This window comes from Heptranchias perlo, chromosome 1 (assembly GCF_035084215.1).
Source record: "Heptranchias perlo isolate sHepPer1 chromosome 1, sHepPer1.hap1, whole genome shotgun sequence".
Classification (NCBI taxonomy): domain Eukaryota; kingdom Metazoa; phylum Chordata; class Chondrichthyes; order Hexanchiformes; family Hexanchidae; genus Heptranchias; species Heptranchias perlo.
Window position 1 is genome coordinate 152,201,063 of NC_090325.1, and position 17,278 is coordinate 152,218,340.

At 44.9% G+C, this 17,278-nt stretch overlaps 1 protein-coding gene across 1 annotated transcript in view; it reads right to left on the reverse strand.

Moving 5' to 3' along the window:
* rxfp1 (relaxin family peptide receptor 1) overlaps positions 1-17,278 on the reverse strand; it is a 200,509-nt gene that overhangs the window by 58,027 nt on the left and 125,204 nt on the right. Inside the window, exons 7-9 of the mRNA XM_067969164.1 lie at positions 12,466-12,537; positions 7,635-7,706; positions 7,469-7,543 (exon numbers count right to left, since the gene is read on the reverse strand). Of these exons, the coding sequence (XP_067825265.1) occupies positions 7,469-7,543; positions 7,635-7,706; positions 12,466-12,537 (219 nt within the window). The remainder of the gene's footprint in view (positions 1-7,468; positions 7,544-7,634; positions 7,707-12,465; positions 12,538-17,278) is intronic.

Genomic DNA, 17,278 nt, shown 5'->3' on the forward strand with positions numbered 1-17,278 from the left:
AAGGTCCTTCAGTTCCTCTACACTTCTCACTATCCTCCCATTTATTGTGTATTCCCTTGCCTTGTTTGCCCTCCCCAAATGCATTACCTCACACTTCTCCGGATTGAAATCCATTTGCCACCTTTCTGCTCACCTGACCAGTCCATTGATATCTTCCTGCAGTCTACAGCTTTCTTCCTCACTATCAACCACAGGACCAATTTTTGAATCATCTGCAAACTTCTTAATCATGCCTCCTACATTTAAGTCTAAATCATTGATATATACCACAAAAAAGCAAGGAACCTAGTACTGAGCCCTGCGGAACCCTACTGGAAACAGCGTTCTAGACACAAAAACACTTGTTGACCATTACCCTTTGCTTCCTGCCACTGAGCCAATTTTGGATCTAACTTGCCACTTCCCCTTGGATCCCATGGGCTTTTACTTTTCTGACCAGTCTGCCTTGTGGGACCTGGTCAAAAGCCTTGCTAAAGTCCATGTAGACTATATCAGACGCACTACCCTCATCGACCCTCCACGTCACCTCCTCAAAAAATTCAATCAAGTTAGTCAGACACGACCTCCCCTTAACAAATCCATGCTGACTGACCTTGATTAATCCGTGCCTTTCTAAATGACGACTTACACTGTCCCTCAGAATTTTTTCCAATAATTTGCTCACCACTGAGGTTAGGCTGACTGGCCTGTAATTACTCAGTCTATCTCTTTCTCCCTTTTTAAACAACAGTAAGCAATCCTCCGGCACCACGCCTGTAGCCAGGGAGGATTGGAAAATTATGGTCAGAGCCTCTGCTATTTCCTCCCTTGCGTCTCTTAACACCCTGGGATACATTTCATCCGGGCCTGGTGATTTATCTACTTTCGAAGATACTAATCCCCTTCATACTTCCTCCCTCACTATGTTTATCCCATCCAATATTTCACACTCCTCCTCAACTACAATGTCTGCATCGTCCCCTTCTTTTGTGAAGACAAAGTATTCATTAAGAACCATACCAACATCTTCTGTCTCCACACACAGGTTACCTTTTTGGTCTCTAATAGGCCCTACTCTTCCCTTAGTTATCCTCTCGCTCTTTAGGTATTTATAAAACATCTTTGGGTTTTCCTTGATTTTAATTGCCAATATTTTTTCATGCCCTCTCTTTGCTTTCCTAATTTCCTTTTTAATTACACCCCTGCACTTTCTATACTCCTCTAGGCTTTCTGCAGTATTGAGCTCTCGGGATCTGACACAAGCTTCCCTTTTTTGCCTTATCCTACCCTGTATGCTCCTTGACATCCTGGGGGCTCTAGATTTGGGAGTGCCACCCTTTTTCTTTGTGGGAACATATTTGCTCTGAACTCTCACTATCTCCACCTTGAATGCCTCTCAATACTCTAACCCCGATTTACTTTCAAGTAGCTCTTTCCAGTCCACTTTTGCTAAATCACTTCTCAGCTTAGTAAAATTGGCCTTTCCTCAGTTGAAAACTTTTACTCCTGTTCTACCTTTGTCCTACTTTAAATCTGACTGAATTATGATTCTACCACCAAAATGCTCTCTCACTGATATTCCTTCCACCTGCCCAGCTTCATTCCCTAAAACCAGAACTGCCTCCTCTCTTGTTGGGCTTGCTATGTACTAGCTAAAAAAGTTCTCCTGAATGCATTTTATGAATTCTGTGCCGTTTACACCTTTTGCAATGATTCTACCCCAGTTAATATTAGGGTAGTTGAAATCTCCTACTCTTACTGCCCTATTGTTTTTGCACTTCTCAGAATTTTACCTACATATTTGCTTTTTTTAATCTCCCTCTGACTGTTTGAGGGTCTACAGTACACTCCCAGCAGTGTGATTGCCCCTTTTTTGTTCCTTAGTTCAACCCATATGGCCTCATTTGATGATCCTTCTAACATATCGGGCTCGATGTTAGCAGGGCTGCAGGTTCGCGGTGGGGGGGCTATTGGGCGCGTGGGTAACGCGCCCGGCGAAATCAGTGTGCTCCTCGCACAATTATGGGCTAATTGAAGCCACTTACCTTTGGTTCCGGGTTTGCCGCTGCTCAGCTGCGTGCCGGCGGACTGCGCATGCCCAGTGACGTCTGAGAGCTGGTGGAGCTCTATTTAAAGGGGCAGTCCACCAATGCAAACAAGGACCAGAATACCATGGAGCACCCCAGGGGGAAGGCTGCCCCAAGATTTTAAGACTCCTCACTCCAGCTGCTGCTGGATGGGGTGAGGAGGAGGAGGGAAACGTTGTTCCCGTCGGATGGGAGGAAGTGCCCTCCCTCCACCACCAGGAAGGCATGGTCGGAGGTGGCAGCAGAGGTCAGCAGCAGCGGCAACATCTCACGGACCTGGGTCCAGTGCCGCAAGAGATTTAATGACCTAACTAGGTCCGGCAAAGTGAGTACACTTACGCATTCTCCCACACTCCGTCTTCCACATCACCTCCACCACCACACAACCCCTTCTGCACTGCCACCACAACGCTCTCGCATCACTCCTCACATCCACTCAACTATCATCCTCACCGTGCCTGCACATACTCACCGCCCCTGTCCCCATTCGAACACTACCACACACCCCAATCCCCATACAATGTCATGGTCATGTGGCACACGCACCCTCCCATCCATCTCCCTCACGCTCAACCCACCCACACCAATGCTTGCAACGTCTCACGATGCAAGCATCACTCAATCACCATTCTTGACCGGCTTGTGCAATAGGTCCCTTTTGTGGGGCTCACCATGAAGACGAACACCTGGTCCCACCCATTGGGTCATACTACAGTGGGTGCAGGAGTAATTGCACCACTGTTCCGTGCAGGGGGCAGGGGAGGGGGCTGGTACGGCCGCTCCTCTGTTCACGTGATGAGGTCTGGACTCTTCAGACAGTCTGGTGTTAGGAGAACCGTTGACATATCAGTGCCTCCCTGGCCTGACGAGCAGCCAGGTGAGCTGATGTTCGGCCCATGGGTCGTTCCTCCTCCTCCTCCTCCTCATTGTCGTCAATATGGGTGGCGGATGTGGATGGGGCCTCCTCCAGCGGCACCCCTCTCTGTTGTGCCATGTTGTGCAGGATACAACAGACTACTATAATGCGTTCCACTCTGTGTGGCGCGTATTGAAGCGCTCCCCCAGAACGATCAAGGCACCTGAAGCGCATCTTGAGCAGCCCTATAGCCTGCTCAATTGTAGACCTGGTAGCGATGTGGCTGTCATTATATCGACGCTGTGGCTTGGTGGTGGGGTTCCTCAGAGGTGTCATAAGCCACGTGTGCAGGAGATATCCCTTGTCACCGAGGAGCCAGCCGTTGCCGGTGTTGGGTGAGTGGAAGAGGGGCAGCACGGTGGACTCCCTGAGGACGAAGGCATCGTGGCAGCTGCCAGGGTATCTGGCGCACACGTGTAGGAATCTCTTGCGGTGGTCACAGATGAGCTGAGTGTTGATGGAGTGATACCCCTTCCTGTTGATGAACAGTCCTGGCTCATGTGGATGTGCCCGTATTGCTATGTGGGTGCAATCGATTACACCCTGCACCCGTGGGAAACCAGCCACAGCATGGAATCCAACCGCCCTCTCCATCTGGCTGCGGTCATCCATGGCGAAGTTGATGTAGTGCGAGGCCATGTGGAACAACCCATCGGTAACCTGCCTTATGCACTTGTGTGCAGACGACTGACAGACCCCGATGATGTCCCCGGTGGCACCCTGGAAGGATCCGGAGACGAAGAAGTTGAGGGCAGTGGTGACCTTGATGGCGACAGGTAAGAAAATGCTGCTTGGTCCATCCAGGAGCAGCCCGTCATTAAGGAGGCTGCAGATGTTCGCGACTACCTGCCGACTGGCTCTGAGCCTCCGTATGCACTGCTCCTCAGAGAGGTCCAGGAAGTTGAGCCTCGGTCTGTAGACCCTGTGGTGAGGGTAGTGCCTCCTGCGACGCATCTCTCTCTGCGGTTGCCCTCCCTCCTGCTGTGCAGGTGGATGTGTCACAGCACTCTGTTGTGGAGCTCCTCGTGTCAGGGGCGGGCGGCGAGGCTCATGAGACTGGTGATGCTGTTCGTCCTCCGAGGAGGTCATGACTGCAACTACGGCAGCCCCCATCTGGAAGGTGTAGGTCTGAGGGGGTCCGCAAGTGTGTCCTCACACCGGGGTTGCGGTTCCAGGTCGGTGAATTTTCTTGTTAGGAGGAGGGTGGTGGAGGCCAACCTTTGTCCAATGTGACGGAGTGGCCTCCTGCGATGGTGAAGGGTCTCCCCCCCACCACCTGTCGGATGCATCTTTGCAGCTGCCACAGGCTGCTGGCTGCAACACCTCCGTTTGAACTGGGAGTGTTTCCCCCAGTATGGGAAACAGTCTCAGTTCAGTGTAAAATCCCACCCCTCCTAATAAAACAGCTCAATTAGGTCTGTAAACGACCTGAACAAGCAACATAAATACTTTCAAGTGGCATCCCGCTGGCTTTAATTGCCTACGGGATTCCCACCTGCGGGGGCTGCGCGTGCACGCCGGCGCGTCAGTGGGGAACCCGGAAGTGGGCGGGTTGGACCCTGGCTCCGGACCCGCTCCGGGATTCCCCGATTTTTGGAGCCCCCCCGCCAGGAACGCACCCAATAGCGGGTGCTAAAATAGAGCCCATCATCTCTCCTCACAGCTGTAATTGTTTCTTTAACCAATATTGCCACCCCCCCTCCTTTTTTTCCCCCCCTCTATCTCGTCTGAACACCCTGTAACCAGGAATGTTGAGCTGCCATTTCTGCCCCTCTTTAAGCCATGTTTCTGTACTAGCTATGATATCATATTTCCACGTGTCTATCTGTGCCCTCAGCTCATCTGCTTTATTCACTAGACTCCTTGCATTGAAGTAGATACCATTAAGCACTGCCAAACTCCTTTGTTGTCTATTATTCTACCTTTCTTTCCTCTGCCTTCCAAACACGCTCACTAAATTTCTGCCTTCCATTTACAGCTCTGCGACTCTGCCTTCTGAATCTACGCTCAGGTTCCCATCCCCCCGGCCAAGCAAGTTTAAATCCTCCCCAACAGCACTAGCAAATCTCCTCGTGAGGATATTGGTCCCGGTCCTGGTCCGGCTTGTACAGATCCCACCTCCCCCAGAACCAGTCCCGATGCCCAAGAATCTAAATTCCTCCCTCCTACTTCAGCTTTCCAGCCACTCATTCATCTGCTCTATCCTCCTATTGCTATTCTCAGTAGCGCATGGCACCGGGAGTAATCTGGAGATTACTACCTTTGAGGTCCTGCTTTTCTTCCTAGTTCTTTAAAATCTGTCTGCAGGACCCTCATCCCCCTTTCTACCTATGTCATTGGTACCGATATGGACCATGACCTCTGGCTGTTCACCCTCCCCCCTCAGAATATTTTGCAGCTGCTCAGTGACATTCTTGACCCTGGCACCAGGTAGGCAATGTACCATCCTGAAATCACGTCTGTGGCCGCAGAAACGCCTGTCTGCTCCCCCAACTATTGAATCCCCTATCACTATTGCTTTCCTGACCTTTCTCCTCCCCTCTCTGTACAGCTGAGCCACCCATGGTGCTGTGGACTTGGCTCTGGCTACACTCCCCAGAGGAACCATCGCCCTCACCAGTATTCAGGTAGACAGCGAGATGCACTCAGGGGACTCCTGCTTGGTCCCCTTTGTCCGTCTGGCGGTCACCCATTCCCTCTCTGCCTGCACACTTTTAAGCTGTGGAGTGACCACCTCCTGAAACGTGCTGTCCACAAAGCTTTCAGCTTTATGGATGCGCTGCAGTGATGCCAGCTGCTGCTCAAGCTCTGAAACCCGGAGCTCAAGCTCCTCCAGCTGATGACACTTCCTGCTCATGTGATTGTCCAGGACACGGGCAGCATCCTGGAGTTCGCACATTGCACAGGATGTGCATTCCATGGGTCTGAGGTGCCCTGCCATGCCTCTATTTATTAGACTACTAACTAAACTTGCCAGAAATAAACTTAAGACTTGTCCCTGATCTGGACAAAAACACTCACCAGCTACTCACAATCAGCACATTACGTTGTGCTGACGTCACTTTAGGTGTTTTCTCGCCTCTCTCCCTGACACTCCGCTCTCTTTCTCAGCTAGGCCTGGCTGCTCGCATATATCAGGTAAATGACCAGGCAGCACGAATCTCATGTGCTGCGTGCATCTCAACGACCGGGCGCGGGTTAATCACGCACCACGACCCCAGCGCCCGGATTCGGGGGTTATCGAATTTAACCCCCTTGTACATAGGAATGTTCTCCAAAATCTGAAATATTGGTCAACTTTGATTTTATGGATGTTCTTTTACTAAAAATGTTATTAGACCATGAAGAAGTCAGCCCTTATATTCATAGTTTATTGAAAAATATCTTATGGGCCAGAATTTGCTGAAAAAATAATGGCATGTGAACGACGTAAGCCGTTATTAATGTGCAAATAGGCCAGCAACTTGTGGTGAGGAAGAGATACCCTGTGAATTGCGAATCGCTACAAGTTGCTGGACATTTGCACCGCTCCGCTGTTAACTTCACAAAAATGGCATCTCGCACTTAACCTTCCCGTGAGTTTCATGAAGATGCTGCATTTTCACATTAATGCCCATTAAACGTGCTACAGTAAGTTAAGTCTAGCAATTAATAGCGTAAGTCCCCTTTTATCGACGTGATAATTGTTAATGACTGCCAATCAACCTCTCTGGCCCAGAAAGTGAACAATTAAAAGTGTGGAGTCTCATTCCTTCAAGTCGTGAATTTTGGAGATTTTAAAAAGGTCAAAATTTAAATTTAATTTTTTTATCTTACTTTTCCTTTCTGTCTCTTATCTCTCTCTCTTAATCCAATCTTTCTTTCCCTCTCTTTATTTCTCTTCCTGTACCTGATTTGCCATTGAATTCACCTACTCCAATTCACCCTCATTCTCAGCCCTTCCTCTGTTTATTTCTCAATCCTTAAATCTCATTGGTTAAGGAGATACAATGTTGGTCCCATCGTTCACCAAGGTCCCAGATGCCCCTTTGCCCTCAATGTGCCATTATCAGCTTGTACTTCTAGCGAGTTACAAGACAAGAAGTGTTTGAACTGAAGGGTGAGGGAAAAAGTCTAATTAACTGGACATGCCATGAGATGCCCCACTCCAGGAAACTCCGGCCCATCATGTCCAGTATCATTTATGTCTGAAATACACATGGTGTATTCTTCGTCACCTTGGAAAGATTTGTAAACAAGACAAAGGGGGAAGAAGTCTTCTAGTTGCGATTTCAAGAGTAGTCTAGAATGTTGGTGTAAAGAATGTGTTCATGATTTTGCTACCAAGACTGAATTGAGGAAATATGTCCAATTGAAGTTTATTTAAATGAGGCATCTGTCACTTTCTATTTTGATTTTCTCTGGCCTCTTTTAACTGACAGTTATACACAGTCACTAAATCGATTGAAACTTAAATGCAGTTCTGAGTTAATACTGAGGTACTTACAGCCAGTTTAATTTGGGCATCTCTTGGCAGATGGGTTTATCAGGCAGCTGATGGAAGGAATTGTTCAGCAGCACCCTACAAAAATAGAGCCATCAACAAACAGTTCACACCAGTAAAAGCTGGATTTTTATTTCAATTGCTTGACGCTGAACAGGTATGAACTTACAGCAGAACGACTGACTTAAGTCCCACGAAGGTTTTGGAGGAAATCTTTTGGATTTTATTGTTTTCAAGAATCCTGAAAGAATGAATTGGATAAAGGTTACTTCTGTACAACCATGGGGACATTAGAGAAAAAAATATACTTGGGAACTAGATTTGATTAAGAACAGAACCAGGAATCTGAAATAACGTGAGTGGGATAGACAGGTAAATTCTTTAGATGACAGCATAGGAACCAGCACTTAAAATACTTCATGTGGGAATTCTGAGCATTAAACATACTAACAGGGATGTCACAGCTCCTCTATCCTCTCTCCTTTTCCTCTCAAATTCAGCCGCATTTCAACAAAATTGGAAAAGATTTATGACTTTTTATATACTCAGCCTACACTCCTGGCACACCAGGTCCATATTTATCAGGAACCAATCAGAAAAAGTATTGGAGAAATTAATGGGACTAAAAGCCAATAAATTCCCTGGACCTGATGGGCTACACCCTAGGGTTTTAAAAGAGGTGGCTGCAGAAATAGTGGATGCATTGGTTTTGATCTTCCAGAATTCCCTTGATTCTAGAACAGTCCCCTTGGATTGGAAAGTAGCAAATGTGACACCGCTATTCAAGAAAGGAGGGAGAGAGAAAACAGGGAACTATAGGCTAGTTAGCCTGACATCAGTAGTAGGAATGCTAGAATCTATTATTAAGGACATAGTTACAAGGCACTTAGAAAATCATAATATGATTAGGCAGAGTCAACACGGTTTTATGAAAGGGAAATCATGATTGGCAAATCTATTAAAGTTTTTTGAGCGTGTAACTAGCAGGTAGATAAGAGGGAACCAGTGGATGTAGTATATTTGGATTTCCAAAAGGCATTCGATAAGGTGCCACACAAGAGGTTATTACACAAGATTAGGGCTCATGGGATTGGGGGTAATATATTAGCATGGATCGAGGATTGGTTAACGGACAGAAAACAGAGAGTAGGAATAAATGGGTCATTTTCGGGTTGGCAGTTTGTAACTAGTGGGGTGCCGCAAGGATCAGTGCTTGGGTCTCAGCTGTTTACAATCTATATTAATGACTTAGATGAGGCGACCAAGTTTGCTGATGATACAAAGCTAGGTGGGAAAGTAAGCTGTGAGGAGGACACAAAGAATCTGCAAAGGGATATAGACAGGTTAAGTGAGTGGGTGAGAAGGTGGCAGATGGAGTATGATGTGGGGAAATGGGAAATTACCCACTTTGGAAGAATAGAAAAGCAGAATATTTTTTTAAAAGGTGAGAAACTAAGAAATGTTGGTATTCAGAAGGATTTGGGTGTCCTTGTACATGAATCACAGAAAGTTAACATGCAGGTGCAGCAAGCAATTAGGAAGGCAAATGGTATGTTGGCCTTTATTGCAAGTGGATTGGAGTATAAGAGTAAGGAGGTCTTGCTGCAATTATATAGGGCTCTGGTGAGACCACATCTGGAGTACTGTGTACAGTTTTGGTCTCCTTGCCTAAGGAAGGATGTACTTGCCTTAGAGGGAGTACAACAAAGGTTCACTAGATTGATTCCTGGAATGAAAGTTTTGTCCTGTGAGGAGAGATTGAGTAAAATGGGCCTATATTCTCTGTAGTTTAGAAGAATGAGAGGTGATCTCATTGAAATGTATAAAATTCTTAGAGGGCTTGACAAGGTAGATGCTGTGAGGCTGTTTCCCCTGGCTGGAGAGTCTAGAACTAGGGGATATTGTCTAAAGATAAGAAGTCGGCCATTTAGGACCGAGATGAGGAAAAATTTCTTCACTCAGAGGGTTATGAAACTTTGGAATTCTCTACCCCAGAGGGCTGTGGATGCTTGGTCATTGAGTATATTCAAGGCTGAGATTGATAGATTTTTGGACTCAAAGGGAATCAAAGGATATGGGGATAGGGCAGGAAAGTGGAATTGAGGTAGAAGATTGGCCATGATCCTATTGCAGGCTCGAGGGTCCGTATGGCCTATTCCTTAACCTATTTCTTATGTTCAATCATGCATTCTGGAAACAACTGTCCATTTACCTAAATTTAGTCAGTATCACTGATGACAGCAAAATGACAATCAAGATGCATACTCTTAAATCTGGGCTCTTGCAGCCTGATCTCTTTCCTGCTCTTCTGACTGGAAAAAGCATTTTCCAAGCTCATATTTAATGTTGATTTAAATTTCCTCTGTTCAACTTTGTTGCTGAATCTGATTTTAAATACCTCTATCAAATCTCCTCTCAATCTTCTCTGTTCCAAGGAAAACAACCCCAGCTTCTCCAGTCTATCCACGTAACTAAAGTCCCTCATCCCTGGAATCATTCTAGTAAATCTTTTCTGTACTTTGTCTAAGGCCTTCACATCTTTCCTAAAGTGCGGTGCCCAACTGGACACAATACTCCAGTTGTGGTCAAACCAGTGATTTATAAAGGTTCATCATGACTTCCATGCTTTTGTACTCTATGCCTCTATTTATAAAGCTCAGGATCCCATATGCTTTCTTAACCACTTTCTCAACCTGCCCTGCCACCTTCAATGATTTGTGCACATATACCCCCTGTTCCTGTACCCCTTTTAGAATTGTGCCCTCTAGTTTATATTACCTCTCCTCATTCTTCCTACCGAAATGTATCACTTTGCATTTTTATGCTTTAAATTTCATCTGCCACGTGTCTGCCCATTTCACCAGACTATCTATGTCCTCTTGAACTCTATCATTATGCTCCTCACTGTTCACTACGCTTCCAAGTTTTGTGTCATCTTGAAATTTGGAATTTGTGCCCTGTACACCCAAGTCCAAGTAATTAATATACATCAAGAAAAGCAGTGGGCCTAATACCGATCCCGGGGGAACACCACTGTACACCTCCCTCGAGTCCGAAAAACAACCGTTCACCACTACTCTCTGCTTTCTGTTACTTAGGCAATTTTGTATCCATGCTGCTACTGCCCCCTTTATTCCTTGGGCTTCAATCTTGATGACAAGTCTATTATGCGGCACTTTATCAAATGCCTTTTGAAAGTCTATTACACCACATCAGCCACATTGCCCTCATCTACCCTCTCTGTTACCTCATCAGAAAACTCTATCAAGTTAATTAAAGACAATTTGCCTTTAACAAATCTGTGCTGGCTTTCCCTAATCAATCCACACTTGTCGAAGAAGTGACTGCTAATTCTGTCCCAGATTATTGTTTCTAAAAGTCTCCCCACCACTGAGGTTAAACTGACTGGCATGTAGTTGCTGGGTTTATCCTTACACCCTTTTTTGAACAAGGGTGTAACATTTGCAATTCTCCAGTCCTCTGGCACCACCCCCGTATCTAAGGATGTTTGGAAGATTATGGCCAGCACCTCCGCAATTTCCACCTTTACTTCCCTCGGCAACCTAGGATGCATCTCATCCGGACTGGGTGACTTATGTGCTTTAAGTACAGCTAGCCTTTCTAGTACCTCCTTTTTATCAATTTTTAACCCGTCCAGTATCTCAACTATATCTTCCTTTACTGACACTCTGGCAGCATCTTCTTTCTTGGTAAAGACAGATGCAAAGTACTCATTTAGTACCTCGGCCATCCCTCTGCCTCCATGAGTAGATCTCCCTTTTGGTCCCTGATCAGCTCCACCTCTCCTCTTACTACCCATTTATTGTTTACATGCCTATAGAAGACTTTTGGATTCCCTTTTATGTTTGCCGCCAGTGTATTCTCATACTCTCTCTTTGCCCCTCTTATTTCCTTTTTCACTTCCCCTCTGAACGTTCTATGTTCAGCCTGGTTCTCACTTTTGTTATCATTATGAATGCTTGGAAACAAATGTCCCTTTAATGCATTGTTTGCAATGCCATCAGTGGCATTCAACAAAATGTTTCTTGATGCAGCGACTATAAACATTGTGAATCAAAATCTTTTGCCTTCAATTTTATTTACCTACAAATACCTAACCTCAGTGTATCAGGTTTTCTAAACAGCTCATCCATCCTGTAGTAGAGAAATTTGTAAACAATTTTACAACACCAAGTTATAGTCCAACAACTATAACTTGGTGTTGTAAAATTGTTTACAATTGTCAACCCCAGTCCATCACTGGCATCTCCACATCGTAGTAGAGAAAGGTGTTGCATTTTTGTTTGTGTTATCTGAGGCTAGTTGACACTCCATTGAAATTTGGTCACGCAATTCCAAAAATATGCTGAAAACAGTTCTGAACAATCTCATTAAAAAGGGAAGTATGAAGTTGTAAAGTAAAATGTACATCTTCCAAAAGAAATACCATCTTGAACATAAAGGGGCTGATTTCAATCTCCTTTTCATCCAGGAAACCTTCAATTTCCAGAAGCAAAGCAGAGGATAAAGGGTCAGAGAGCTGTTAAATCAGGTACTTCACCCCTTTTACCTTGGTTTTCTTCCAAATGAAGCGGGAGGGGGTGTAACTGACTGCCCCACTTCATTTTCCTCCAGGATCGTTGGATGGGTGCCCATTAGAAAGTATCCCAGGTAGATCTGGGCCTTACGCCCGATGCCTAGCCTTGCTTATAATAGGAGAAATGCAGAGCCTGGGTGCCAATTGTTGGAGCCAGGCAGGAGGTAAGTAACTTCTTTTTCAGCACCAACAAGATATTTGGGCTTGGAGGCCTTCTGTCTGTTGTTTTTGGACAGCAGCCAGAAAGTTCCGCAGCTGGCAGTCATTACCACTGCTGCACTGAGGGCTTGTTGTGTTCATGTCATGTCAGGTGGAGTGCACTTCAGGTGGGGAGAGAAAATGGGGAGGAAAATCATCTCTTTGAAGTTTTCATCTATATTAAAGAGACAGGTAAAATACCTACAGCCATTTGACTTGATGGAGATCTTCAAACACACCTGGTGGCAGGAACGTTATGCGATTGTTGTTTAAATAGCTGAAAAGAAAAAAAATTAAAGATATAGCCTGCTGTTAATTACATCATTAATTATTACTCTTATTTATAACTTTTTATTGCTCTTTACCTGCAGGTGGTTTAAATACCACATTGCATTAACAACAACAACAACAACAACTTGCATTTATACAGCTCCTTTAATGTCCTAACGCGCTTCACAGGAGCATTATCAAATAAAATTTGACACCGAGCCACATAAGGAGATATCAGGACAGGTGACCAAAAGCTTGGTCAAAGAAGTAAGTTTTAAGGAACGTCTTAAAGGAGGAGAGAAAGGTAGTAAGGCGGAGAAGTTTAGGGAGGGAATTCCAGAGCTTAGGACCTAGGCAGCTAAAGGCACGGCCGCCAATGGTGGAGCGATTAAAATCGGGGATGCGCAAGGGGCAAGAATTGGAGGAGCGCAGAGATCTCGGAGGGTTGTAGGGCTGGAGGAAGATAGAGAGATAGGGAGGGGCAAGGCCATGGAGGAATTTGAAAACAAGGATGAGAATTTTACAATCGAGGCGTTGTCATACTGGGAGCGAATGTAGGTCAGTGAGCACGGGGTGATGGGTGAATGGGACTTGATGTGAGTTACGATATGGGCAGCAGAATTTTGGCTGAATTCAAGTTTATGGAGGGTGGAAGATGGGAGGCCGGCTAGGAGAGCATTGTAATGGTCAAATCTAGAGGTAACAAAGGCATGGATGAGGGTTTCAGCAGGAGGTGAGCTGAGGCAGGTGCGGAGACGGGCGATTTTACGGAGGTGGAAGTAGCGATCTTGGTGATGGAGTGGATATGTGGTCGGAAGCTCATCTCAGGGTCAAATTGATGGTCTGTACTTATGTACCAACTTCACAGCTCTCATTACTCTACTGCTCTTATGGCTAGGTGGAAGATGCTGACAAAACCTACTCCAAAGACGGCCATCCACCTCATGGTAATTTTTCTGGCCACTGAGAGCCTCTGGTTATCATAATCTATAAGAAGTTTAATTAACATAGATCAGGTAAAATCAGCTGTTCCCTGTGCTCCTAAAACAGCCCAGCAATATCACAAATAAACATCAAATTTTCTTTCCAAATGCAGTGGAACCTCTGTTGTGCATGCTTCAATTATGTGTCTTTTTGATTATCCACCAGAATTTTCATGGGACAAAGTTTTGTGAAAGATATTGGTGCACTGTACAGCTAACACCAATCTATTGTCTGACATAAATCAATTGCTGCTAATTCTGCAGGCTCTGTATATAACTGATATAATTGGGGTGGGGAAGTAATTGGATAAATTTATACCCAATTCCAGTTCAGTTCGGGGTGGCTCATGGCATTGCAAGTCACCCTCTGAAACAGCTCTCTCATTAATGGTTGGATGCCTTCCAGACTTGGCGTAGAGCAGTCTGGAAAGCCAACCAGCTGTTAATGAGATGGCTTATTCACAATGCCCTTCAGGGTTTCAGATACTAGCTATTAGTCAAATTAGTCACCTTGTGTTCAGAGAGCATGGTGCTGCCTGGTCGTGGCAAACCTTCAGTAGCCTATTCATCTTTGAGATTTTAGTAACAGCGGTGGTAATTTTTGTAAGATCTATTGGACAATCTGAAAAGCTTTGAGACACGCACTCAAAAACAGAGAAAATTATATGTTAAAGAATATGGGTCCCAAAAATCCTCAGAATCGTTGCACTGACATAATTGCAGTTAGCAGAGTATCAGGGGCTAGGGAGGGGTCAACAAATTATAATAATGCCAGTGGGTGCTAGCTTTGGTTGGGGGGGGGGAGCCATGGTGTTTTTAATTTGAAGGTTACTGAAAACTCCAAATGTGGAATTTTCTGATGCATCATACAAACATCCGCAGTTTCTGTTTTCCACTTTGGGGAGGGGGTAGGGCAGAAAGACAATGGGGTAGATTTTGTCTTTGTGCAATAGTGTAAAACAGGTGATAGCGAGTTGGCAGCCTGTTTTACATCTCTTCTGAATGAAAATTAAAAATCGGGAAAGATGTAAAACGGGCGGCCGATTCGCTATCACCTGTTTTATACTATCGCGCAAGGTCAGGATCTACTCCAATGTGTGTTCCATCTGTTCTGAATGTACTTCTGACCTAGTCTTTCTCGATTATACAAGTATCCTGATTTATACAGCTTCATCCAGTTATTTATGAAGAAATGATGTACAAAAGCCTCCAGATTAGCTAGCCCATTTTACATCTCTCCTGAATGGAAATTAAAATTGGGAGAGATGTAAAACGGGCTGCCGACTCGCTATCACCCGCTTTACACTATCGCACAATGTCAAAATCCATCCCAGTGAGCTTAGATATTGCTTTTCATATCCCAAAGTGCTTTACAACCAATGCGTTTCTTTTGCAGTGTGGTCACTGTTGTTATGTGAATAAACATGGCAGCAATTTGCATGCAGCAAAGGTCCCACAAACAGCAAATGAATGAATAACCAGATAATCTGGTATTGGTGGTGTTGGTTTAGGGAGAAATTTGGCCAAATAGCAGAACTCCCTGCTCTTCATAGAATCATAGAAACTTATGGCACAGAAGGAGGCCATTCGGCCTATTGTTTCTGTGCCGGCCGAAAAAGAGCCATCCAGCCTAATCCTACTTTCCATCTCTTGGTCCATAGCCTTGTAGGTTGTGGCATTTCAAGTGCATATCCAAGTACTTTTTAAATGTGATAATGGTTTCTGCCTCTACCATCCTTTCAGTCAAAGAGTTCCAGACCCCATCACCCTCTGGGTGAAAAAATTGCTCCGCAACTCCTCTCCAATCCTTCGACCAATTATTTTAAATCTATGCCCCTTGTTTTTGACCTCTCTGCTAAGGGAAACAGATCCTTACTATCCAGTCTATCTAGGCCCCTCATCATTTTATACACCTCAGTTAAATCTCCCCTCAGCCTTTTCTGTTCCAAAAAAAATAACCCCAGCCTATCCAATCTTTCCTTATAGCTAAGATACTCCAGTCCTGGCAACATCCTCATCAATCTTCTTTGTACCCTCTCAAGTGCAATCACATCTTTCCTGTAATGTGGTGACCAGAACTGAATGCAGTACTCTTGCTGTGGCTTAACTAGTGTTTTATATAGTTCTAGCATAACCTCCCTGCTCTTATACTCTATGCCTCGATGTGGAGATGCCAGTGATGGACTGGGGTTGACAACTGTAAACAATTTTACAACACCAAGTTATAGTCCAACGATTTTATTTGAAAATCACAAGCTTTCAGAGGCTTCCTCCTTCCTCAGGTGAATGTGGAAATGAAATCCTCGAACCTTTCGCATTTATAAATCACAGAACAATACCTGGTGATTACAGATAGTCTTTCCAACTGCCCGTTGCCAAGGCAATCAAAGTGTTCAGACAGAGAGGTGTTACCTACAGGGCCACCGAATATACAAACAACCAAAAAAAAAAAAAAATAAACAGAGAGAGGCAGAAACATAGAAACATTCCTTCCGGATGTTTCTATGTTTCTGCCTCTCTCTCTCTCTGTTTTTTTTTTGGTTGTTTGTATATTCGGTGGCCCTGTAGGTAACACCTCTCTGTCTGAACACTTTGATTGCCTTGGCAACAGGCAGATGGAAAGACTATCTGTAATCACCAGGTATTGTTCTGTGATTTATAAATGCGAAAGGTTCGAGGATTTCATTTCCACATTCACCTGAGGAAGGAGGAACTCTATGCCTCAGCTAATAAAGGAAAGTATTCCGTATGCCTTCTTAACCACCTTATCTACCTGTCCTGCTACATTCAGGGATCTGTGGACATGCACTCCAAGGTCCCTCACTTCCTCTACACTTCTCAGTATCCCACCATTTATTGTGTATTCCCTTGCCTTGTTTGCCCTTCCCAAATGCATTACCTCACATTTCTCTGGATTGAATTCCATTTGCCACATTTCTGCCCATCTGACCAGTCCATTGATATCTTCCTGCAGTCTATAGCTTTCTTCCTCACTATCAATTTTTGAATTATCTGCAAACTTCTTAATCATGCCCCCTACATTTAAGTCTAAATCATTGATATATATTACAAAATGCAGTGGATCTAGTACTGAGCCCTGCGGAACCCCACTGGAAACAGCCTTCCAGTCACAAAAATGCCCCTCGACCATTACCCTCTGCTTCCAGCCACTGAGCCAATTTTGGATCCAACTAACCACTTTCCCTTGAATCCCATGAGCTTTTACTTTTCTGACCAGTCTGCCATGTGGGACTTTATTAAAAGCCTTGCTAAAATCCATGTAGACTACATCAAAAGCGCTACCCTCATCGACCCTCCTTGTTATCTCCTCAAAAAATGCAATCAAATTAGTCAGACATGACCTTCCCTGAACAAATCCATGCTGACTGTCCTTGATTAATCCGTGCCTTTCTAAATGATGATTAATACTGTTCCTCAGAATTTTTTCCAATAATTTGCCCGCCACCAAGGTTAGGCTGACTGGCCTGTAATTATTCGGTCTATCCCTTTCTCCCTTTTTAAACAATGGTACAACGTTAGCAGTCCTTCAGTCCTCCGGCACCACGCCTGTAGCCAGGGAGGATCAAAAAATGATGATCAGAACCTCCGCTATTTCCTCTCCTGCTTTTCTTAACAGCCTGGGATATATTTCATCCAGGCCTCTTCTCTGAATACTACCATGGGGTTTTTTACGTCCACCTGAGGAGGCAGATGAAGCTTTGATTTAAGATCTCATCTGAAAGACAGCACCTCTGACAAAACAGC